This window comes from Erithacus rubecula (genome assembly GCF_903797595.1).
Source record: "Erithacus rubecula genome assembly, chromosome: 6".
Lineage (NCBI taxonomy): Eukaryota > Metazoa > Chordata > Aves > Passeriformes > Muscicapidae > Erithacus > Erithacus rubecula.
This window is the reverse complement of record NC_136688.1, coordinates 21,779,568-21,802,839: the sequence shown is the minus strand read 5'-3', so window position 1 is coordinate 21,802,839 and position 23,272 is coordinate 21,779,568. Positions and strand designations below refer to the sequence as shown.

At 49.8% G+C, this 23,272-nt stretch overlaps 1 protein-coding gene across 2 annotated transcripts; it reads left to right on the top strand.

The window, feature by feature from the left end:
- Window positions 1–286: 286 nt before the first annotated feature.
- On the top strand, window positions 287–19,840 carry TP53I11 (tumor protein p53 inducible protein 11). Of its 2 annotated transcripts, none has more exons than XM_079309452.1 (7): window positions 287–401; window positions 16,381–16,746; window positions 17,274–17,332; window positions 17,836–17,884; window positions 18,287–18,383; window positions 18,721–18,822; window positions 19,622–19,840. In XM_079309452.1, the coding sequence occupies exons 2-7, from the start codon at window positions 16,618–16,620 to the stop codon at window positions 19,753–19,755; spliced, it is 570 nt and encodes a 189-aa protein (XP_079165578.1). In that variant the 5' UTR covers window positions 287–401; window positions 16,381–16,617; the 3' UTR covers window positions 19,756–19,840. The 2 variants fall into 2 exon arrangements, with proteins under 2 accessions (XP_079165578.1, XP_079165579.1); XM_079309453.1 differs by having other exon boundaries at window positions 289–416; window positions 16,397–16,746.
- The last annotated feature ends 3,432 nt before the right edge of the window (window positions 19,841–23,272 follow it).

Sequence of the window (23,272 nt, the reverse complement as noted above, 5' to 3'; positions counted from 1 at the left end):
GCTCTTTGTTCCCACGCGCTAGGACGCGGTCACAGGTGGCCCACGCGTGACCTGCACGGGAGCCGCACGGGGCGCGGCACAGCCCGCAGGTAGCGCAGCGCTCCGGGCGGCGGGGCCGGCCCGTCGGGGTGGCGGTGGCGGTGGCAGGGCAGCAAAGGCGGTGGCGGTGGCGGTAAAGGCGGTGCAGGCGCTGGCGGTGCAGGCGGCGGTCCCGCCCGCCGTGGGCCGGCGCGGGCGGGGCGGGCGGGCGCGGTAAAGGCGGCGCGGCGCGGGGGGCCGGGCTCAGTCTGGCTGCCTGCGGGCTGCGCGGCGCCGCGGGCGGCCCCCGAGCGCTTTGCCCATGGGGCAGCCCGGCCGAGCCCTCGGCACTGCGCCCCGCCGCCGGGACCTGCGCTAGGGCGGTGAGTGCTGCGCGCGTCCCCCGCGCCGCGGACTTTCCGCGCCGCCCCTCGGGGTCCCGGGATCGCGGCCGTGCGCCCCGCTGTCCCCTCGCAGTCAGCACGGACTGGGGAGAGATGGACGGACCGACGGACGGACGGACAGGGGCTTAAGGAGAGCGATCAGCCCTTGCGCTGGCTGCGCAGGGCTGCGGGGGGACCGTCTGCGTCCCGGCCGTGCCCGCTCCGGTGGGATGCGTGGAGGAGGAGGTGGCGGAGCGCTGTGTCCTGGTGGGAGGTGGCGGGTTACTCCGAGCGTTGGAGGGGCAGCAGCCGTGCCGCCTTGCGAGGTGATGCGCAGGCGGTCCCTCGGCTTTGTGGAGAGGGCTTTCTCTTGCCTGTTACTCCACTCAAAGGCAAGGGTCCGATGTCACTTTTTCCCGCATGTGCTCTGTCCTTTTCCGCGTGCTCGGGAAGCATCACAGGAGGACCGCGGTGCCCAGATGTGTACTTCAGGTGCCTGGAAGGGGAGGCTGAGTCCTGACCTCTGCACAGGCTAGGGGGTCAGCCGCGGTGGCTGAGCGTTGCGTAGGACTGGGATGAGGGCAGCTGGCACAGCTGTGCTCCCCGTGGGATGCGATCCTGTAGGTGTCCTGGGGAACCCCGGCGAGGTGGGCTTGGCCATGGTGGACGGGGAGGTGCTGGGTGGGGATGGAGGGAGAGGGGCAGGGGACTGGAGCCGCGATGGGGGAGGGAGCCGGGAGAGACCCCCTGCCATGGGAGAGGGGAATGTGAGGAAAGCCAGCTCTCAGCGGGCTCTGCATCCCCGCCAGAGCTCGCACATTCCCGCGTGCTGAGCGGTCTGCTATGCCTCTCACAGGGTCTGGCTGTCCCACCTGAGCAGCTGCACTGCTCTGTCTAGAGCAGCAGCAGCTATTAGGCTTCTCTGTTGAGTTCAGCTCCGACTGAGCAAACCACGTTGAGCAAGGAGCAGCACCTTATTCAGCACCTGCTCCTTGACCTGCCTCAGCACTACTTGGAGTTGGACTTCAGTGAGGCTTTTTCTTACCTGAGCTAGGAACCTGACCCTCCTGCAGCTGCCTGAGAATCAGGACTGCAAGTGGTTAAATGGGTACCATTTAATGTCCTCTGTCTGCAAAGACTGGGAGTTACAAATGCCAGCAGCAACCAAAGCTTTGTTGACATTTGGGTACCACTAGCACAGCTGAGCCATGAGAAACTACAGAGTATGCAAGAGCACTGGCTATTCTGGACTTGGCATAAATAACTTGTTCTGTAACTCTATCTGCAGTGGACCAGCCTGCTGAATAATGGCATTCAGGGCCTGTGGATGAGGAAAGTGATTTTTAAACAAATAAATAGTAGTTACAGTTCAAACAGGGGAGACTGCCCAGGGAGGAAGTTTTCTTAGAAAGGCAAAACCTCAAAATAAACAAGGTCTTGAGACTCAGCATGAAAGCACCTCAACTAGCCCTAGCCCTAGGGCTAGGTTGCATAAATACACACCTGATGCATGCACAACAGTGTGATGGCACCATGAATCTGTGGTGTCCTGGTGGCCTCAGCAGTGAGGGGGTGGGAACTGACAGCAGCTGGGAAAAGGGGGACTTCGTTGTTTTAGTGTGTGTGTTCTTGTTCTTCGACTGCAGTGCAGAGCAAGGTGAAGGGAGCTCTCCCCTGGGTAGATGGTTGTCCCAGCCAGGAGGCTGAGAAGGGGAGATCTGCTCTACAGTCTCTAGAGAAGTTGGTCCTTTCTGCCTGTGGGCCTGTAGTGTGGTTTTATTGTAGAGATACGAACACAAGAGCATCTCCAGAGATGCACAGCAAGGCGAGGCTTGGGGTGGCCATTGATCTCTTGGAGAATAAACCACAGACACGCCCTCCCCTGAGGTTTTCAGTCCATTTGGAGCCGCTTGGAGGCTGGGGTGTGATTCAAAGGGAAATGTTTCCTTATTGTTCTCATTGAGCACTGAGTGCTGAAGTGTGCATAATACCAGGAGTACATCTGCAGCTGGTGTTCACTTGTCCTGCAGCTCTCTGGAGGTCAACATTTTGAATAGTAGGGGCTGGGAGGGATGGTACCACATGCTGGTTACAAATATCACTTTGAGCTGTTTGGATCTTGAAATGTGCCACGTGTGTGCTTGGTCCTCAGGCAGTAAGCCCCCAAATTTCGAATGAGAAGTGCTGAATGTCCATAGAGCACAAGGAGTATCTCCCTGTGACGCAGGCAGGTTGGCTGCCTTCCCCCCGGGCTGCCCGGGAGGCTGCATGGTGACCTGGGTGGAGCTGTGAGTGAGGTGGGGGTGTCTCTCAGCGCTACGCTTTTGGCTACAAGCTTTCCCTTGGCACCGGATAAAAGCACACGTGAACCAGCAAGATGTTGAGATTGTTTATGTTTGACTTCTGGCCTGGTGCCAGAGGGAACGCTTGGTGACCTTGGCACTATTGGGACATTATTTATAGAACGTAGATCTTCTGGGTTTTGTATTTTTGACGTAGGAATGTGAAAATAAGTCTCAGGAGGAAAAGACCCAATGCTGGCCACAAAATACATTTGGATTTTTTCCAGAGCAGGAAAAACAACACTTAAGAGGTGACCAGGTGTTCTCTATTCTCATTGCTTTTTGCCTTCCCTTGGAAAATATGGGTTTGGTGCTGTCCTGGAGATTGCAGGCTAGCATGAGTTCACTCCGTGTTTGAAAAGTTCTTGTTCAAGATGCTAAAAGATGCTGAAAAAGAAATCCAGCTATAACCAAGACAGTCTCAGTAGTTTACAAATGATAAATGACTCTCTTGCCTCCTTGGGCTTCCTGTTTGTGGAGCTCTGTGTCGTCTGCAAGGCTTAATGCATCTCTGTGTATTTCAGTGCCCATCTGTGGTGCTGATTAGTGTGGCTGACCCTGGATGACAGATGGGGAAGAGGAGGCTTGGAGATGCACAGGGTTTTACTGGAAGGCCCACCACAGCTCTGCCTCGCAGGGGCTCTGATGAAACCCCAGTAGCAAACTTTCCTGCCGGGTTTCACAATGTGTGTAAGTCTCTTATCCTCATTCTGGGCACTGGGTATATGTTCTAATTACCTAAATCTGTAAATGTCTTTCTATCCCTCTGTATGCAAAGTAAGAACTCATTGAGCATATTTGCACATTGGTTTTGATGGGGAAGCCTTTGCCTAGGCTGTACCTGACTCATTTATATCAGACTTTGGTTGGACCCTTGCCCAGCTCATCTTACAGGGCAAAAACCAAGGATCAGAGTCTGTAAAAAAGCTCTATTCCAGGTTTATACTGACTGCTGCTGTCATTATGGGGAGGAGAGATCTATCACCAAAACATTAATTATCAAAATCATTGTAATTGTGTTTAGTGCTAAAGGTTGAGCAGCTTCTGCTGATGTTGGTGGTCAGGAACCGTGTGCTCACTTTCTGAACCTAAGGGGCCAAAATCAGAAGCCTAAGCATAGGGGCTGGTAGCTGTCTCCATTGAAGCAGAGTTTCCTAGATATTTTTGTTAGGGATTTGGATTAACATACTTTAGGAGAGCATGGGGAGAAAAGCAGTTAGAAATAAATCCACGGTTCGGTAGTCTGGTCTCCTGACGCCTGGTATTACAGGATAAGTTGGTGTAGCAGGAGATGTGCACAGAGGAGTGTCAGATAACACTGGCCACCTAATTATTTGTTTGAAGGGATTCTGTATTTTAGAGGGAGATTAGTGTGCAGTCCTCTTTGCAGCTGCCTGCTGCTGCAAACCAGAGGGGAATCCCTCCTTTTCGTACTAAAATTAGGCAGCAGCACTTGGGCTGCGTGGCCCAGAGGGGCAGGTGCAGACAGAGCAGCACACAAAGGCTTGCAACCCTCTTTACCTGTATCCTGCCTGGGTTGGGAAGGTAAACAGTTTGAGTCTGTGTCAGCAGCCGAAAAAGAGACCCACAGAAAAAACCTACAAGTCTTCAGGAAACTCCGTGGGTGACTCAGATGGTGTTTTTGTCTGAGTACCTGTTCATTCAGTAACCCGTGGTGGCAGGAGAAGCACTTTTTGTTGTGGTGCCACCTTATGAGTGAAACAAACCTCTGTTGTTGGGTGTTCATGGTCATATACAGACTTGAGAAGGTCTTTCAGTCAACAGGTGTTGTTCCAGGAATTCCACTGCTGAGCCTTAAAATAGCACCTTGTTGGGTGCTGCATTTTCTTTCTGGGCTTCCAGTTAGGGCTGCTGTAGATGGAGATAGATGTGACAAAGAGCAGGCAGTTTCCTGAGAACAGCTGTGCTCCCTATCCTTCCTGACAGCCAAGAAGGTGCTTTTGGTTCAGCCTTCCTGGCTGTCTGGCCCTGCCTTGCTGTGCACAGCATGCACCCAGCCAGGCAGCAGCCTCACTCACCAGTGCCCTGTACTGTGTTGCTGCAAAGCTGTGGGAGATGTGTGGACAATGCTGGAGCACAGCCTGGGTACAGGCACTGCCATGTTGTATGGAGTCCTTAGGAAGGACTGTGTTGTGGAAATGGAGGGCTGTGTTGCCAGTCTTAGCCAGAGCTCCAGGAAGCAGGGTATTTTCTGAAAAACAAGATATTTTAAAGGTCCATGGTTGTAAGTCCCTCTTAATCTTTCTGTTGGACATTTAATTTTAGCTGCCTGGTATGCCATTCATGGTAGATGTTTGGCATATTCCAAGTAGGCAAAAACATGAGCTGCCTCCTTGCAGAGGGGAGAGGGAAATGAAAAAAACACAGTACTGAATCCAGGGGAGCTGGATGGTATTGGCTTTTTCCCAACATTTTCTTTGTGGCATAGGAAGAAAAGCTTCTGTAGAAGCTGTTTAATAGCAATAAACAGCATCCAAACATTACTCCACAGAAAGCAGAAGTCTACCAGGAGTCAAAGTTTGCACTGAAAAGGACCAAAGAATTTAGATCATCTGTCTGTGTTTTCCAAGGTTGTTTTCACGATAAAGTGAGAATAAAATTTAGCTGATTTTAATATCAGCATTGCTGGTGGAGTCTCTGAGTGCTGCCCAGAGATCTGCTGTGCTTCTGAACTGCAGGCACCTATGGTGCATCCTTCCACTCTCCTGCCCTACTGCTCTGCCCAGTGCAACCGTTTTCTCCTTGGGGTGTATGAATGAGTTCTTGCCTAGTCTGTTGGCAAAAACCCATCAGGAATTCTTCCAGTTCATTCCATGAACTGTGACAACGTCCACTGTTTAAATCTCTGGATAAGTAGTATGCATTGATGGATGGATGGAGGAATAATAAAGCAGTTGAGCTTATCCCCTCCAGCCAATTTATTCCCTGCATCACATCATTGTGCAAAGCGAGTGCCTGTCATTAGTCAAAGAAAACGGGGGAGAAGAGGCCAATGTGAAACCCCCAGAGTCCTGGCTGCAAGGAGATGACATTACAGTGAAAGATGATGGGGAAGGTGTTGGCTAAAACCTGACACTTTTGTCATGAGCTCTAGTAAGCAGGAGGCTGTGCTGTATGTTTGTGGACAGATGTATATTTACACAGACACAGTAGCAAAGCATCCTGTGTGTATACACACACACACAGAATCCTGATGGATGATCCTGATATTACTGGAACTTGTTGTACACAAGTGTCTGAGACTTAAAACTGAAAAAGAAGGGAAGGTCCTTAAACAATCCTTGATAGTAGAGATGGGACATCTGGCAATGCTGTGTTTTCCATGGTTACTTGAGACCTTGATTTGTCAGCACTGATGCTGCTATCATTTGGCTGCCTGAATCTCTCTATTGCCTCCTTGTCCCTGGGTAGAGGAATCAAACAAAAGTAGGGAAAAGAACTAATCAGTACTACTTTTATCATTTTTTTCCTAAGACTTCTCTCAGATGTGCCAGCAAGATGCAGAGAGAGCTCCTGTGGGACCTCTCAGTTCTTAGATACCCCCTGTCACCAAGGCTATTGATGCCACATACTGCTGTCCACCCCTTTGCCTCCTCTCTGCTATGAAAAGAGAAGTATTGCTTTAGTTCCTCAGGCTGATGTGGGTCCTTTGTGGCTCTGACTATGGGACATGGCATCTCCATACCCTCTCCTTGCATAATCCCAAAGCGTGGCTCCATGCTGTGAGATGGGCAAAACTGACACAAGGTTTGCCTAGGATCAGGTAGTGAAAAATTCACTGCAAGGATCTTCATCTTGTCCATCCATGTAAAAGCAATCAAAAGCCTAACCTTGCTCATCATCTAGGCTGCTCCTGTGGTATATGGAAAAAGGTGAACCACTGCAGAGGATGATCCATCTTGTCCTAAAATGGACACCTCTGAGGGTTTGCTCACCCGCCTGTTTCTGAGGGAGCCTAAAAGGGGGAGATGTACAGATTCCAGTTATAGTTGATGCCTCTTAACTCCATTCTCTCCATGCATTAAGTGCTTTTACTCTGGGCTGAGGGCAGACTGACTATTTGCTCCTCACAGTACACATACACTGGTCTTTTGTGGAAGCTGGGGAACCTGTCGTGCATCAGAGACATTGTCTCTTTCAATCTCCGTTAGAAGAGTTCCTTTTTCTGACTAAAGCTTTCTAAAGGGTACTTGTGTGCTGAATAGCCATTGTTGATAGTGCATGATATGAAATCCAAAAGGAGGGCTCTGATGAAATGCCATGCACTTCACAGTCGGGGAATTCAAAGAGCCTTGTTGATGTGTGCATAATTCGGGGTTTGACAGCTCATGCATAAACAAACATGTGCACATCCACATATATGGTTTTGTGCAGAGTTTTCCCCTGACTCAGCAGCACATAAAAGCAAAGTCAGGTGGGTGAGTTCCAGAGGGGTGGGTGCTGTGCTTGTGGGGAAAGCCTGTGGGTTCTTCATGACTCTGACTTGAGAACCACACTGGCAAATGCAGTCATTTGTTGTTAGTGTGGTGGGCTTCCTCCTGCCTTCCTCCCCCGTGCAGCTCACTGCTGAGCTGTGGCAGCTTTGATTTTCTGCATCTGGGTTTAATCTGACCACAAGAATCTTCTGAGAGTTTCTGGTGTTTGTGAAGGCAGTATCCATGTGAGGTTCACCCCGTGGTTTCCACAGGGCAGTAAAAGAAGACAGAAAAAATCTATGTCCTGCTAAGCTGGTTGTTAGTCAGGCCAGGAAGGGCATTTCTGCCTCTGATGTGTGTTATGACCCAAGAGCAGGCTGAGGTGTCATGACCTGGCACTGGTGAGGTGGCTGGGCCATTGCATGTGACATGTCTCACCTGCTGCACATGAGCTGTATGAACTTCTGTGGTAGATTTACTTTTCATATACATCTGGGAAAACTAAGGTCTCAGAGGTTTAATGACCTAGTCTTGATTTTATGCAAGGAGCAGCAGTACTGCCAAACCTATAATCTAATAGTTTGGCTTTCAGGCTTCCTACTCTGCATGCTGTGCTGTAGTTCTGTTCCTGAAAACAGCTGGTTTCACTTTCAAGTGCCTCATTGCAGGAGAGGGGAGTATTGTGGCTCCTCCTCGTTCTGAGAGATGCTATGGAAGTGTGTTCCACAGACATGTTCCCATACACCATGTGTTCCCCCCTCTAGTGGGTTGCTAGAAGTTTCTTTTAAGGTGTTTCACCACCGACTTGTGAATTAGCAGAGCCTGTGCTAGCTCTGGCAGCAGCTATTTAGAAGTTTTCCTCTTCTAAATCTGTCCTCCTGGCTCCTGTTTGCCCAACATGGGGAATTTTGCATCTGACATTTTTAGCAGTAACCTGTTGCTATAGAAACTGCTAAGGTGTCAGAGGGAGATTTTTGCCACGTTGGGATAGGCTACCAAGTAGTTGAAGTATGTGTTTTCTTGGGAGGCCTTCTCCATCATATTTTTGCTAAGCAACTCCCTGAGCCTGTCTGCATGCCTGGGCTTATTTCATGTGTAAGGAGCCGTGAGGGAGCGATAAACCCAGAGTTCTAACTGTGTGAATGAACAGGAAATATTGGTGTGCTGTTCAGGGAAGATGTGAGAAGGTGTTCCCAAGCTGCAGTGATGAGTCTAAGCAGTGTGTAGGTGGTAGTCCAGGGCTGAGAGAGCACATATGCTAAATGGTCAACCTAGAAGCAGGAGCTGAGACTCTAAATGACTTCCTTCTTCCAGGAAGAAGTTGGGGACAAGCTGTTTGAGACCAAAATACAGGTGAATGCCAACATACTTGGTAGTCAAGTAACCAGCCAAGAGATTGTGCAATGGGACCCAAAGTAAGTCCACACAAATCAGCCTATGTCTCTTATTTGTGTGTGTATGTGTGTAAATGATTACATAATATATATTTTTTTATATATATATTCATGTACAAATGCATAGATTTATATTAATATATATGCACATTCATATTGGGTTAATTACTATATAACTTGTAATTTATAAATTAAATGTATTTATATAAATAATAAACTTTTATTATTTTATCCAGGATTTGGATGTAACCATGTGTATGGGAAATGCTCTAAAACAGGCTTGCTAACAACTCAGCTGTTGACTGATAGTTGCTTGGGCCATTTCATATCAGGCCTGATTACAGAACTTCAGTGTCATAGAAGGAACATTTATTACTTGAACAATGAGAGGTGTGAGTCCTGTGAGTGCCTATGTGCCTGGGACTCAGGAAATATTCTGGCTATTCCACAAGGCAGTCTTCCTGCTTAATGCAAATTTATTCGTCTGCCCTTTTTCCTCCCTATTGTGTTTGCCTAGACTGCACATCTGGTCATATCATGACAGACTATGGAGATGAGAAACTCTTTGTTTTCAACACAAATGGAAGAAAATAAACTGATGCTGCTAGGGTGTCCTGCAGGAGTTGTTCTCAGGCTGGGGTTGCAAATTGGCCCTTGAACCTGGTTGGGAATCTGCTTTTGCAATTCTGGAGTGGAACAGACTCATTTCATCTTCCATTTCATGGTTGTAGACATCGTGACAGTGTATAAATCTCAGTGTTTGCATTGTGCTGAGTAAGTTTCAGGATTGCAGATAGAGAACTAATGTTGCTGGAAGTGTAGATCATTGTCTTTGGGGAGGGAATCCATCGAGAATGGCTTTGAAATCACTATTTCAGTGACAGTATACAGATGGATGTTGTGCCTTTATGTGGCTCAGGGGACTTAATGTCCCGGATTGTAGTTTCTTAACAATTTTCTTTAGAGTTCTGGAAAAGGATAGAGGTGCAGGGAATTGTTGAGAATAAAGAGCATTGGCTTCCTGGAGTATTTATGGAAGTCTCTTGTCAGGTGCTTGGGGGCACATAGAAAGAAAATTTGGGGAGGTTTGAGGTTGTCAGGAAAAGAGGTGCCAAGAAGTTACTGTGTTAGTGTGAAGGTTCAGTGTCCAGTGGGGTTGTAGATAAGCAGCAGGTGTATGGACTCTTCCCTGCTCCTCCCAGGGTCTCCCCATAAAGATCCTTTGAGCCTCTGTTACACCTCAGGTGCAAGACAGAGGAGATGAAATGAAGTTGCATCATATTTTCTGTAAAACTGGCCTGTATTAGTTTGGTTGAAGGGCTTTCCTAGATTTTTAAGCTGCTCTTTTTCAGTAGTAAGGGTTGATTTACTTGGTTAGGTTTTTGGGGGGACTTTTTCTGTGTGTTTCTCTGTGTGTGCATATGGGTTTTATTTCTCCTTCTAATGTTTCCCTGTAGAAATCATCTGCAGGACAGATGGCCCATTAAGCTTCTGGGGCTGTCCCTCACAAACACCTGTCTAGGGCAGCTGGGAATCAAAGAGGAATTCTCCTCTTTTAATGCCCTTAAAGAAAAACAGCACCCGATCCTAATATGTCCTGCTTCCCCCCCTCCCTCCATCCTCCCAGCTTCCTGGGAAACTTAACTGCTTGGTTGTGCCATCTGTTGAGACAGCGAGGGGCTGGGTGGGGAGGTGGCAGCCAGAGTCTTTGGGGAGAGCAAGGGCAGCTTTGGGGTGATGGATTGCAGTAGCTGGCCTGGCTGAGAGCCTCGGTGGCAGAGAGGAGGATGATACAAGGGGTGGACTTTTATGTAAGTAACACAGAAGAGAGCTGCTGCAGCAGCTGTCGTGCATTGGCTGTGCTTGTACCTTGCACCCTTTGTATTTGCAGCCAAAACACACCCCAGCAGCCAGGGATGGGCTGCTTGAGAAGGCAGGGTGGCATGGCCAGGCTTGCACGTGGGGTGTGATAGATGGAGGGTGAAGCCTGTTTGTCCTCTGAGCCCACACAGAGGGGTGGTGGTGGGGCCAGGTGTCCTGCTGGGTACCACAGGGAGCCCTGTGTCCCTGCCTGTCACCACACTGTGCAGGGCATGCTGTGCTCATGCAGCATGTCCCAGGCTGCCCTGCCAGCTGCTGCCAGAGGCAAACAAGCATTTCTCCCCTGAACTGCTGCCCACGGAGGGGTCAGAGAGTTGCTGCAGGTGGTGGCTGGCAGGCGGGCAGGAGTGAGATTGCTGTGTTTAATTATAGTTCCCATTTGAGGAACCAGTAGAGCAACAGAGCTTTTTTATTGAGTTCTGGGGAAACCGAGCACTTTACAGGTTTTGATTGCTGTATAACACATCCTGTGACACAGACAGAAACTTTCCTGTGGTCTCTGCAGAAGGAAATTTGAAACCTACGGGCAATAAAATTCTGGGCTGTACCTCCCAGATGCTATGGGATACAGCCAGTAGTAGTTTTTCTTGGGGCAGGATGTTTGTACAGCCACAGGGAGCTTGGAGCAGGAGCTGCTGTACCCAGGGGCTGCAGAGGAGCAGTGAGGAAGAGGGTAGAGGGGCTGAGCCTGCTTGGGCTAAAGCAACCCTAAAGCAGATGGAGGAGAGGATGCATGGAAAAGGCTGAGCAGGCTTTGGATGTCCTTTTTTTTTTGTGGTGGTGACTTGAGTAAGCAACATAACTTAACTCTTTCCTCCCCAGCAGGCTGCAGAGGAGTCACTGTCTCCTGTTGAGGGGTGATGCTGGGTGATCTGTAATGTTTAGGCTGCCGGAGCTGCTGTAGGCACTGGATGCCACTGCCTTGTGAGTGGAGGCTTTGTGGTCATGGACAGCTCTGCATCTCTCACAAATAGCATTGGAGGGCATCCAACAGTGTCTGGCCGTGAGATGTGCTCAGCCTGAAGGGTGAGCTTGAGATATGCCTGAGGCTCCTGGTGCGTTGCAGATGATTTGGGACACGATCTGGAGGCACCCAGTGAAGATGTTCTTTGACCTAAGGATCTTGCTTTGCATTTTGATCATGTGTAGGGGCAGGAAATCTACTGCCTAGGTCTGTAGGTATTCCCTAGGGATGACACAGTCTCCCTGTACCTTTTAGAGTTGCTTGAAGGGCTGTAGCAGGACTGGGGATGAGCCTCTGTCATGACATGCTTCCTGCTGGTATTGCAAAGAGCCTTCTGTGCTGAGAGGGCTGGTGTTTATGTGGGAACAGTGTCCTGTGTACCTGGCTTGTTACAGGTGAGAAATCTGAAGTCTCCCTGTTGCTCAGGGGTACAGACTGTGCCAGACGGAGCGGGAGCAGCCGCCACATTCTGCTGCTGTGGTGGCTGAGTGCTAATTGGTTTTACTGCCTGATCATCAGGTTATTTTTGGCTTGATCAAGTTTAATTTCCAGCTAGCTGGTGGTAGAAATGTTCTAAAAGTCTAAATCTTCACGCTTGATAGAAATCTAGGCAGGGAGCTGGTTTGGTCACCATGTGTTTGGGATGTGCAGTTGCAGAAATACAGGATGAAAATAGTTATATTTTGGTAGTAACATGGGACAAGGGGAGTTCTGGCTTAGGGTCTGCTGCACCATGGGCTTCCTGGGGGAAGTCCTGATAGGCCATTTAGATAGGATGCACAAAGATGTTTTGTGACTCTCAGGCATGTTTTTGGGTTAGACACAGGGAATTTACCTTTTCCCTCAGCATTTCAGAGCCTTGAAGTGTCTGAGGTTGTTTGTGAACGATTTTAAGCATATAAAAGTGAGAAGACTGAACCTTCATGTGTGGTGGGAAAATAGGAGTCTTGGGTCGCATGTGATTAGGCAACAGGGTACTGTTTGCAAGGACCAAGGTACTTGGTGGGTCTGTGGATCCTGTCCTTAGTCCACCTGTGTTTCCACTGCCTCTCCTCTTTACTGTATGCATGTATTTGAGCCCAGGCTTTCTTGACAGCTCTGTGGCTGATGAGGTATAAAGTCCAGAGCAGCTGCTATGGACCCGGTACTGTCCTCAGCAGCAAAGAGACAGAACTGCTGCAGCTGGGTGGAGCATCAAAGGAGCTGGACAAATCCATTATAGCTGCTGGGCCCCTACCCAAATGCTGTGGGTATCAGCCCATCTGTGAGGGCCAGGTACAGCACAGCTGCCATGGTGGATGCCCCTCTCATGTGCACACTTCCTTGTGCTGCTGCAGTACTGGAGAACTCCCCTGGGATCTGCTTGATTGCTCCCAGAGAACTCCAGTATTGGAAGGGATACTGCCTCTGCTTCATCTGCTTCATACTTCATATTGGTTCTGAACCTGTGCTTTGTAGAAGATGCTCAGGCATGGCAAGTGCCCTGTTAGGCTGTTACAAAGGACATACATCCACTGCACCTTCCTGGATAACTCTTAGGTATAACAAATCCAAGCAGGCTCAAGATGTTAAGATGTTGAGTTTTCTTGGGCATGCTGACTTGGGAAAACTAAAACAGGAGAGAAGAATCCTGTCACTGGCCTAAACGTGATAGAGCTGACCAAACCAACTTAAACGTATAAACAGTTTGACTCCAGTTTCATACTGTCTTCCCCTGCTTGCAGACTGGAAGTGCCATCAAACACTTGGAGGTTCTGCAGTGCCACCTCTTTAATTCAAGCACCACTGTTTGTCATGTAAAAGGCTGCCCTGTGGATGACAGTGCCGTGCAGCTCAGCAGCGGGCAGCATCCCTGTCCCCTGGGGCAGGTCCTCCAGGCAGGCAGCTGTGCACCGCGGGCAGCTGTGCTGCGGCTGGCGGGAGCTGCAGGCAGCCAGGCGGAGCGGGCTCTGGCTCTGCACCTCGGCGGTGGGCGCAGCTCTGGCTGCTGCAGCGCCGCGGCGTGTGCAGGCGAGTCTCCTCTCTCCCACGCTGCCGAGCTCTCCTCTCCAGACGCTGGCAGGGAAGAGCTGTGGAGGTGGGAGAGATTGAGCTATCATTGGCGTGGCACCAGTGGGGTTTCTTTGCACCGCTAAGCAGTAGCTATCAAAATTGAATGCAGTATGCTGAACAGCCGAGCAAGGGAGCAGACACTGAAAAGAGCCTGCGAAGAAAAGGGAACTGTGAGGAAGAAACCCTCTTTCAGCTGCACATAGGCACTGGCCATCACAGAGAGCTGTGGCAGGGAGTAGGAAGTGCCTTTTTATGGTGGTTGATCTGCACAGTCCCTGGGATGCTTGGAAAAAGGATTAAGGAGGAGAGAATCGCAGGAGAAAGAGGAGGGGGAGGTTTCCCTTTGCAGACTCACAGGCTAATAGAAACCATCCTCTAAATTGTCAGTGTGTCAGGATACGTTAATGTAAGTATAATGTTTTCAAATCCTCAGCATCTTCTATCTGAATGTCACTGAATTAGTGCTAATTGCATTCATTAGCTCGTTAGCCATTAATATTCAGCATTTGTGAGGCTGGCTCTGTCTCTGGACGATGGGGTAATGAGATGTGTGACTGGCTGCGGGGCCATGCCATAGCTGTGCTGGAGTGTGGCTTTATGCACCAGATTGTTCTATTGGCATTTGTGTCTGGCCTGTGTTGTCCCGGCTCTTGGCCAGTGGCTCACCACAAATTAGTGGAGACTCTTAATGGGAGAGCAGTGTTAATGGTGATGTGGATAAATTTCCACCAACTCCTGCCCTGAAAGCAACTGGCCAGACAAATGATGAAGGCAAATTTTGATCTCTTGGCCTTGAGCCAGTTGCTAAGCTGCCTCTGCAATCACAAAGCTATTCAGTGCACTCTTCATTGGTGAGTCATGGAGTCCCACCTTTCTTTGCTTCTTGCTCTCAGGAGAAATTCTCTATTACTTTTTTCTTCCTCCTTTTTTTTTCCTTCCTTTTGTTTTTGTTTTTGGCTTTGTTTGTTTTTGTTTCCTTTCCCCCCCCTCCCCCTGTCCCATTTTCCATTCCTCTGACATTTCTGACTATGAGGCCAGAGCAGGAGGTGTGGGCATCAGGCTTTCCCTAGCAAGAAACCAGGAAAGATCCAGAAGTGCCAGGATGGCATGGCCACCCCACTCAGCACCCCAAGTCCTGTCAAGACCAGCAAGCCTCAGGTCTCTTATCCCTGAGGAAAGCCAGTGGGATCCTCCTGCTCCGGCCCTCTTTCCCCTAACTTTAGAGATGTGGGATGGCCTCAGGGTGAGAGAGGAGCATTCACCACAGGACTGTTGTTTCATGATTGGGATGGATGGCTTTGGTCAGAAAATGCTTGGCCAGAAATACCACAGCAGCAGCATGTCTTCTCTGGTTTCAGCAGTTCTAGTGAGAAACCACTCAGCATCTAACCTTGTGAGTCTGGGTCAGGCAGGAGCAGAAAAAAATTGCAAGAACTGTAGCTAGTTAAAGAATTGAGCTTTTCTTTTAGACACATCACTCCAGCTTTGGGGTGGATTTTTTGTGCGGATTATCTAGATTTGAATACACTCAATTTATTGTGACAGTTTAGGTTGGCAAACCCCAGACATGATAAATCTTTCAGACTTTTCTACTATCAGCTACCATTTGAGCTTCCTGCCTTGTGCTCAAAGCCTGAGTATACAGCTTCTACCTTCCTTCTGTGTGGCTGTTTTCCACTGTCCCAGTTCTGAAATATTTCTAGACCCTGACTGCTGCATCTGGATTTATGCTGCCTTTCCAGGAACCTGGGCTTAGTTATTCAGTGGAATTAGAGGAAAAATCCATGACTAAAGAAGTCCTGCTACAATCCAAAAGAAGTACCTCCAAAGTAGCTCAACTGGCTCACTGAAAAGCATTTTGCCTGGTCTGCTGAAAGAATCTTATTAAACCCTTATCATGGGGCTCACCATGAGGTTCAGAAAGATCTCTTAACTTTGCCTTAAAGAAAGAGACAGGACTGGCTGTTCTTGTCTGAACCACCACAGGGAAGTGTTTTCCTTTGAGAGGGAAGTCCCTCGCAAGGCACTGGAAAACATTTGCACGCACAGTGCCAAAATAATTGTATCTCATTTTATTACTCTCCAAAGACCTGTGAACTATTTTGACATCAACATAAATTGTCTCCTCCTGGGGCAGCTCTGGGAAGACTTGGCTGGGCCATGAAGCTGCTGGTGCTTGAGCCTGACACTTGCTCGGGCTGGATTAGCTGTGCTTGGTGCCTAGGGGAAATTTCTGTGGGTCTCTGGAAGGGTGAAGTGGCAAGTGGAAAGAAGTGTTTGTGTTCAGCTGAGCCAAGATGAAATGAAGACAAATTGCAAGAAAAGGCTTTCCAAACTGACGGTTTCCAGGATTTTATGATTGTGGGATGAGGCAAGAGTCATTTCATGGGACTCATTACCTGTACCTTTACACATGCCAGGGCAGAAGTTATCTTTTTAAATTCTCATTGCCTGTATTTACTTAACCCAGATAGTATTTGTAGTTTCTAATTGCCATCATTTCCCAGAAAGCAAAGTGAGTGTCTTCAGGGAAAATCATGCCTCTAGCTTGTTGTTGTTCGTGGGCTGATACGTTCTGGCACAGCCTGGGGGCTGCAGCATCTGAGGGGGGGACACACAAATAAATAATTGACACTTGTTTGGGGTTTGACCTGAAATGGCAGCTGAAGAATGTGATGTATTGCATGGGAAAAGAAAAAAAAGGCCAAGCATTACTTAATGATTTTAATTCCCCTAGTCTGAGACGCACTTAATTCCCCTAATCTCAAAAACAGCAAAGAGGTATTGGGCACTGCCTCATGCTGAGATAGACAAGATTATGGTTTGTAGGTCAAAAGCATTTATAACTAAATGTCCATGCTAAAACCACTCTGCTCTGGGTTTTTTCTTTCCCTCTCTCCTCCCTGGCAGATCCTGAAGACAGCAGGATCATTCTGAGATGAGCCACTTGTAAGTGGGGCCGGCCTGGTTGCCAGGGCTCCCTGCCCCGCGAGGATGAGGAGCCGCCTGCCAGTCTAACAGGACAATTTAGTGACGGTGGCCGTTCTATTTTTCCCAAACATCGCGGAATTCCATGTGACAGCGGAGCCGCTTCCTGCACCCTCCCTGTGCCACCTCGCAGCCCAGGGCTCGGCGGGCAGGGCCACCATGGCGGCCAAGCAGCCCCCACCACTGATGAAGAAGCACAGCCAGACCGACCTGGTGAGCAGGCTGAAGACACGCAAGATCCTGGGCGTCGGCGGGGAGGATGATGACGGCGAGGTCCATCGCTCCAAGGTGAGGGCACAGAGGGGGGAGGAGGAGTGGTGTTCATTACTGCATGGGCAGTACTGGTGGGAAAGGGACCTTCTGCTGGGCTAATGGGGTTTGGGGTAGTCACAGCCAGGCATTGTGAACAGGAGTGTGTTCACTGAACAGCTCTGGGCAGCGTGCACATGAAAGCAGGACACATTCTGACACCCTGAGGGCTCTGCAAGAGCCTGTGACATGCAGGTGATGTGTGTGTGAGGAGTGCCTTCTTCCACAGGTAAGAGGAAGCAGGAGTTAGTGTTGACCCTTTCCCAGCGGCATGCTGCAGGTGGCTGATCCCAGTAAGGGAGCAGCAGAGGCTGCAGCTCCTGATGGAAATCAAGGCAGGTGTTGGTACCAAAGATTCACAGCTGAATCCTTTGTCCTCCTCCTCCTTCCAGCCCTTTCAGAGATAAACTCCCACATGGCATTAGATACGTGGTTTTGGGCTGATGAGTACTGCCTAAAGACTGGGGAAGGATCTGCTTATCTTGTGCCTTTCATTTGAATTTCAGATTAGCCAAGTATTGGGAAATGAAATCAAGTTTGCAGTCCGGGAACCACTGGGACTCAGGTAAGGTACCAGATCACCTTGGAGCTAGGTCTGAGGCCCCTTGGCCACAGCATCCCTGCCAGCTCTACTTTCTGACACCAACTCTGCTGCTGTGCCAGCATCACTGCTCCCTCTGCGGGCTTCTTGCAGCTGTGGAACCAGACCTGCATTCTTCCCCCATAAATGTACCTGAGGCCCTCAAGTTCTTGTCTCACTGCATGTGCAGAGATCTACAAGGGCTACATGAGGCTAGAGGAGCTCCTGCTCCACTGTAAGACAGGGTGATGTGTCCTGTGGGGACCCTGTGCTTCACCAGCAGGCTGGTCTGCATGTTGAGGCTGGAGCTAGTGGGATGTGGAAAGCTAAGTCCTTCTGTGGGATGTTTCTGGCTGTCTCATTTGTGCAAGGGGGAAGGATGAAGGCTGATGGGCAAGCAGGCAGCCAGAAATGCTTTGTGAAGTATGAGTGATGGGGTTGGTCAGCTCCAAACTCATGCTGGATCCTCTGTCTTGCCTCTCGTGCAGGGTCTGGCAGCTGGTTTCCGCCATCATGTTCTCCGGGGTTGCCATCATGGTGAGTGAGGGATGTGGTCCTGTCTGCCAAAGGGGTGCCAGCACAGCCCTTTGGTCCCTGGCATTTCTCTTCCTCCCCTGCCCCAGCAGCTCCTATGCTTTCTCCTGCCAGGCCTTTGCCCTCACTGTGTCTCAGTAATGGGCTTTGCCAACAGAGTGCTTGGCTGTTTGTTCCTGTCACCAGTCTGCTTCCATTAGCAGGGCCCATAAACCCCTTGGCTGCAGAAACCAGCCATGCAGCCGACAGCTGACATGGTGATATTTCTGTGCTCCTTAATGTCCAGTTCCCTGGCCAGCAGCTCCAATCCCACAAAGGCACGATGCTGGAGCAGTGCTGCCCCAGAGCAGGTGGTGTGGTGGCCCTGGCCAGTTCATGTTGCTGAGTTTCTCTCTCCCCTGCCAGGCCCTCGCCTTCCCTGACCAGCTCTTTGATGCCATCTTTGAGGAGGAGGCGGTGAGCAGCAAGACTCCCATCCGGCTCTATGGAGGAGCCCTCCTCAGTGAGTGCCGTACCGCGGGCTGGGGTGTGTGAGGGACAGGGGGCCGAGGAGGGCAGAACACCTGCTGTTAGCAAAGAAATTGCTAAGGGGAACGCTTGGCTGAATCTCTGGGGGCTCACCCCATGTATCCAGCAAAGGGAGCCCGGCAGAGGAGATGGGGCAGGCGGCATGGCGGGAGGAGGGGGCTGTCAGGGAGGAGCGGGGCTGGGAGAAGCGGCGCGGGAGGGAAGGGAGCCGAGCCGCGTCCTGCAGCGGCGCCGCGCGGGGCGGGCGGGAAGCGCGGCCTCAGGGTGCGGCCCGTGCCGGCCCTCGGGCAGCGCCCCGCTGTGCCCCGCAGGCATCGCGCTCATCATGTGGAACGCGCTGTACACCGCCGAGAAGGCCATCATCCGCTGGAGCCTGCTGGCCGAGGCCTGCTACTTCGCCGTGCAGTTCCTGGGTGAGTGCCCGCGGGCCGCCGGGGCGAGGGAGGAGGAGGAGGGCGTGTGCTGGGAAGCGGGGATGGATGGTGGAGCATCTTCCCTGCAGCTGCTTGCCTTTTCTCTCCCCCATGGAATAGCCTCTGCCCTGAGCTGCTCCTTGGACATTGCCCTCTGACAATTCATTAATTTTTCTCCCTGAAAATGTCCTGGGCTTCACAGCCAGCACAGGTCGTTTCTGGAGCAGACTGCCTAGGGTCTAACAAGAAAAGATTTTAGCAACCTACACTAAAAAGGGGGATGTTCAGTGTTACCAAAACAGAGCATAACAGTTTAGCTTGTTTCTAGGGAGCTCATCTATATTTAACAATGAAGGGGGCTCTTGTACGTGTGTCTTGGTAGCACAGTGTGTGGCTGGTTTAGATCTGAGCTATGTGCTGGTGCCCAGAAAAGCGAGGTGCTCGACAGAGGTGATGTGTGTGCACTGTGCATATTTTGTAGATGCTCTTAAAGTTGAGAAATGTTTATTAGCACTGAAGTGTTCAAGGCACTAAACAAACTCAGGAGGGTGTGACTCCCAGAGAGACTACCAGACTGTCTCTGATGGAGAGCTCTGGGGTCCACAGATGTGAAAAGAAGCCAGTGTAGAGCCTCTGCCATGTTCACTGAGTGTGTGAACGAGCCTGTGCTGAACTTGCAGGGCTCAGCAGCTACTGCCAAAGCTCTGCATTAGGGGGCAGCAAAAAACAGCGTTGTGCTATTTGTCTCCTTTTGGTTTTGCATCACCAACCTCTGCTTGTCTCCCTCCTTCTCCTCCAGTTACCACCGTCTCCCTGGCTGAGAGTAGCCGGATAGCCACAGGTGCTGTGCTCCTCCTGGTCAGCCGAGCCCTCTTCATCCTCATCAGCATTTATTATTATTACCAAGTTGGACGTCGTCCCAAGAAAGTCTAATTCCTGGGCTTTTTTGTTATGGGAAAGGTGGGAGGGGGGAGTTTGTGTCGGTAATTTTGCATTACAAATTTTTAATTTTTTTTTTTTTTTTTTTTTTTTTTTTTGTTACTCCCTTTTGGTTCTAAAGTAGTTTCCTTCTTTACCGGCATGAATCAGTGTGTAACCCAGTGCCAGGTGAAATGGGGGGAGCAACATCAGCAGGATCCCCCCAGCCCTTCTGCAGGAGGTGAGGAGCAGTAGGAGGAAGGCTCAGGGAAGTGTGTGGGCCTGGCAGGCTCAGGGAAAAAAGCCAGTTTTCTAGGGGGAACTGGCTGATGGGATCACAGGCTCTGAACCCACTGGAATAAAGCACAAAAATAGGCCAGCATATTGAAACCAAATCCCTGAGGAGACAGGGCAGTAAGACAGCCAACAAAGGACTCGGCTTCTCTACTTGGTAAGCCTTGGACTTCTCCTGGTTTGCAGCCCGAACCCCTTTCAGCAAGTCTGGGTAGGCAGGACCTGGATGGGGTCAAGTTCAGTGCTTTGCAAACAGCTCTTCTTTCCTCGCTGCCAGAGGTGCATTTTTGTGTAGGTCATAGTTTTGCACCAGATGCTGTGCAGAGCTTGGTAGGAGATACAGCAAAAGAAGAGCCCCTGCTTGTTCACTCTGCAGGGACAGCACTGGGAACACTGGAGCAACTTGAATTAATGTGAGAAGTGAAGGAAGCTATTGGAAATAGCCCATTGAGCACAAAGACATCCCGTTGATTGGGATGTTCAGTGAAGTTTTAGGCTGGGGTCTTGTCCCCTTCAGCCCAGAACACTTCCTACAGTTGAAGCTTTACTGATGTTAGTAGCAGTGGTGGGTGTGCAGTAGCTTTATCTGATGCTTTAGTTGAGCAGGGGCTGGAGTGCTGTTGTGGTTAGCACTGGTAAGAGCAGAGGACTGTCACAGTAAGAGCATCTGCACAGGTGCTTGGATCAGTGAGCAGCCTCTAGACATGGGCTCTGGCTGTGGGAGATGGTGTTCCAACTCTGCTGATATCCACATCACATCTCTTCTGATATTGAGAAGAGAGGACCAAAGTTTGTAGCATTAAGATATTTAATATTTAACTGGGATGAAGAACAGCAAGGAGCTGTATGATGGCAAGGATAGACTAATGTGCTTTAGTACTCACTAGCCAGTTTCTCCAACACCTCCTGGCCTTTACAGCATTGATTGCCCTGCTTCCTAGTGCTTTCCTTGTGGATTATCCCTGTCCACAGCTTGAGGCAGCATTTTTTATTCTCCATGGGACTAAAGCCAGAAGGTGTGTGTACAGGATATGGACTTGTTACTCATGCACTACTGTTGACTGGATCAAAGCATGCCCTGGAATATAGCTGACGTTCCAAAATCCCAGTAGAAAGATTCCTACACAAACAGAACTGCTTGTGTGAACAACAGTCCTTGAGTCACTGGTAAGACTGGGATCTACAGCTATTTGCTATTAAATATCTTAGTAGAGTTAGAAGAAGGTAGTGGGTAGTTACTGTATGTTGTGTTAGTGCTTTTGGCATTTAGAAGCAGCTGCATAAGCTTGGGACACTGTGTGCATTGTACTTACTGGCCATGCAAATTGTCTGTCACGTAAGAATATTGGAAATTGTTAAATCAGGAAACATCACAACTATAACTTAGTTTTTTGCCTAATAAGTAAATCAAATGGAGAGGCAACATCCAACAGCAGGCTAAATTTTGGAGCCTCACAACAACAGGCTTGTCAGGCTACTTTCAGCATGTCCAGAAATGATGCTGAGCAACTAAACCTTTTAATTAAGAGGAGTGTTCCTGTTCAGATGGAAGAATTGGGGTCTAAGAGGGAAACCTTTCCCTGTGAGGCAGGTAATGATCAAATGCAGGCTGGAGAGGATCAGAAATCAGACCAAGTGGTGCAGCATGCAGGAGCTGGAGCATGGCATGCTGTGGCTGTTGCTCTCCCCCTGCAGCACCTGCATGGGCAGCTGCAATGGCCTCAGCGTGGCACTTTGGCTGTAGTTGTGGGTAGAGGTACGTGAAGCTTGATTCTTTGTGTTTTGGGGTGTCACATGAATGTATACACAGATTGATGGTTGGTTTTTTGGGGGGGTGGGAAATGATGTTTTTAGGACAGACAAGTAAAACCTACCACAGCAAAAGCAATCTTACAGAAGAAGGAAATGGAAGGTCTTCTTCATGCTGCCTCCCATCTGTGTTGGCCACAGGTCCTATGAACTTAGTTATGACTCGGGTCTGATTAGTGTTAAAATGCCATCCCATAGGTGAGAGAAATGGGTTACTGCACTATGTGAGAGCAGTACTCCCAAGACTTCTTAATGATTAGATCAGGTGGGAGGGTGGGGGAAGCAGTTACAGCTCTCCAGGGTAGCTTTAAATAAGGTGAGATCAGATTTCTCTGGTCTCCTGATTAGCAGCTGCCTCTGCAAAACTTGAAACAGTCAGCCACTTCTAGGTGTGCCAGTCAGTGGCTTTTTCTGCTCCAACATAGAGCAAAGCCTGGGGGAGTGGCCACTTAAAAGATTTCATGCTACTTTGGTACCTAGTCCTGAAAGTGGAGAGTTGAAGTTATTTTATTTTGATGCTTCTTGCTCCATCTTGCTATAAGCGGCCCATGTAGAAACTACAGAGCTCTGCACCTCCTCTACAACTAAGCTGTGGTTCCTGGCATGTCCCTTCTCAGCAGCAAGGTGCTGCAGGAGGAGCACTGCCAGGCCCACTGGAGGTGCTGAATGCATAGCAGGTGAGGCCTAGGAGGGAGTTGCTCAGGGTGGCTTGAGGATGGAGCTGCAGCACTGCCAGAAACCAACTGCACCTGGTTGTCTTCACTCTCTTGTAAATGGGAAGAAAGGGAGGAGGATGCCAAACCGTTGTACAGAACTGTGTCCCCAAGGATGGAAGTGCTGACATCACAGCTGCAGGTGGCAGTTGACAACATAATTTAGGATCAAAAGCCTGAGGTGTCACTTCAGGCTTGGCTACTGATCTGCTGACAAAAGAACTCCATCTCCACAGGCCTCAGCTTCCTTATCTGTTACATTGTGAGAGAGGCCTTGGACCGCTGTCACCTCCCAGTGCTGTGCAGGACTGGGGCTCTGTTCCCCAGAGAATTGTGCACCAAGCAGGCACAGGCCAGGACTTAAAGCTGACCCCCTTTCTCTGCCAGGGATGAACCCAAACCCTTGCATTCACAGAGCCCTCACTTTGGAGGGTGAAGAAAACTCATCATTCACATAACTCCCTACATCATCTTACTCACATCTAACCAATATCTGGCAAACTGGAGCTGGTGACACAGAGAGGCTCTGTCTGTCCTAAGCTGGCCTCTTTTCTGGTCAAGGGTTTTTACTTGGGAGGGTGTGGGTGGGGGGTGGTGGTGCAGGGGAGAATGGGACACTTCAATTTATACCTCATTTTAGCTGCTGTACCTGAGTTTATTTCTCCTCTGGTAAGAAAGTGACTGTACTTAACACCAAGCAAATAGTGAAAATTAAA

Coding starts and splice junctions, on each gene's coding strand:
- TP53I11 (XM_079309452.1), top strand. CDS start 16,618: ATGGCGGCCAAGCAGCCCCCACCACTGATGAAGAAGCACAGCCAGACC. Junction 17,333..17,835: donor CGGGAACCACTGGGACTCAG/GTAAGGTACCAG, acceptor CCTCTCGTGCAG/GGTCTGGCAGCTGGTTTCCG. Junction 17,885..18,286: donor TCTCCGGGGTTGCCATCATG/GTGAGTGAGGGA, acceptor CTCCCCTGCCAG/GCCCTCGCCTTCCCTGACCA.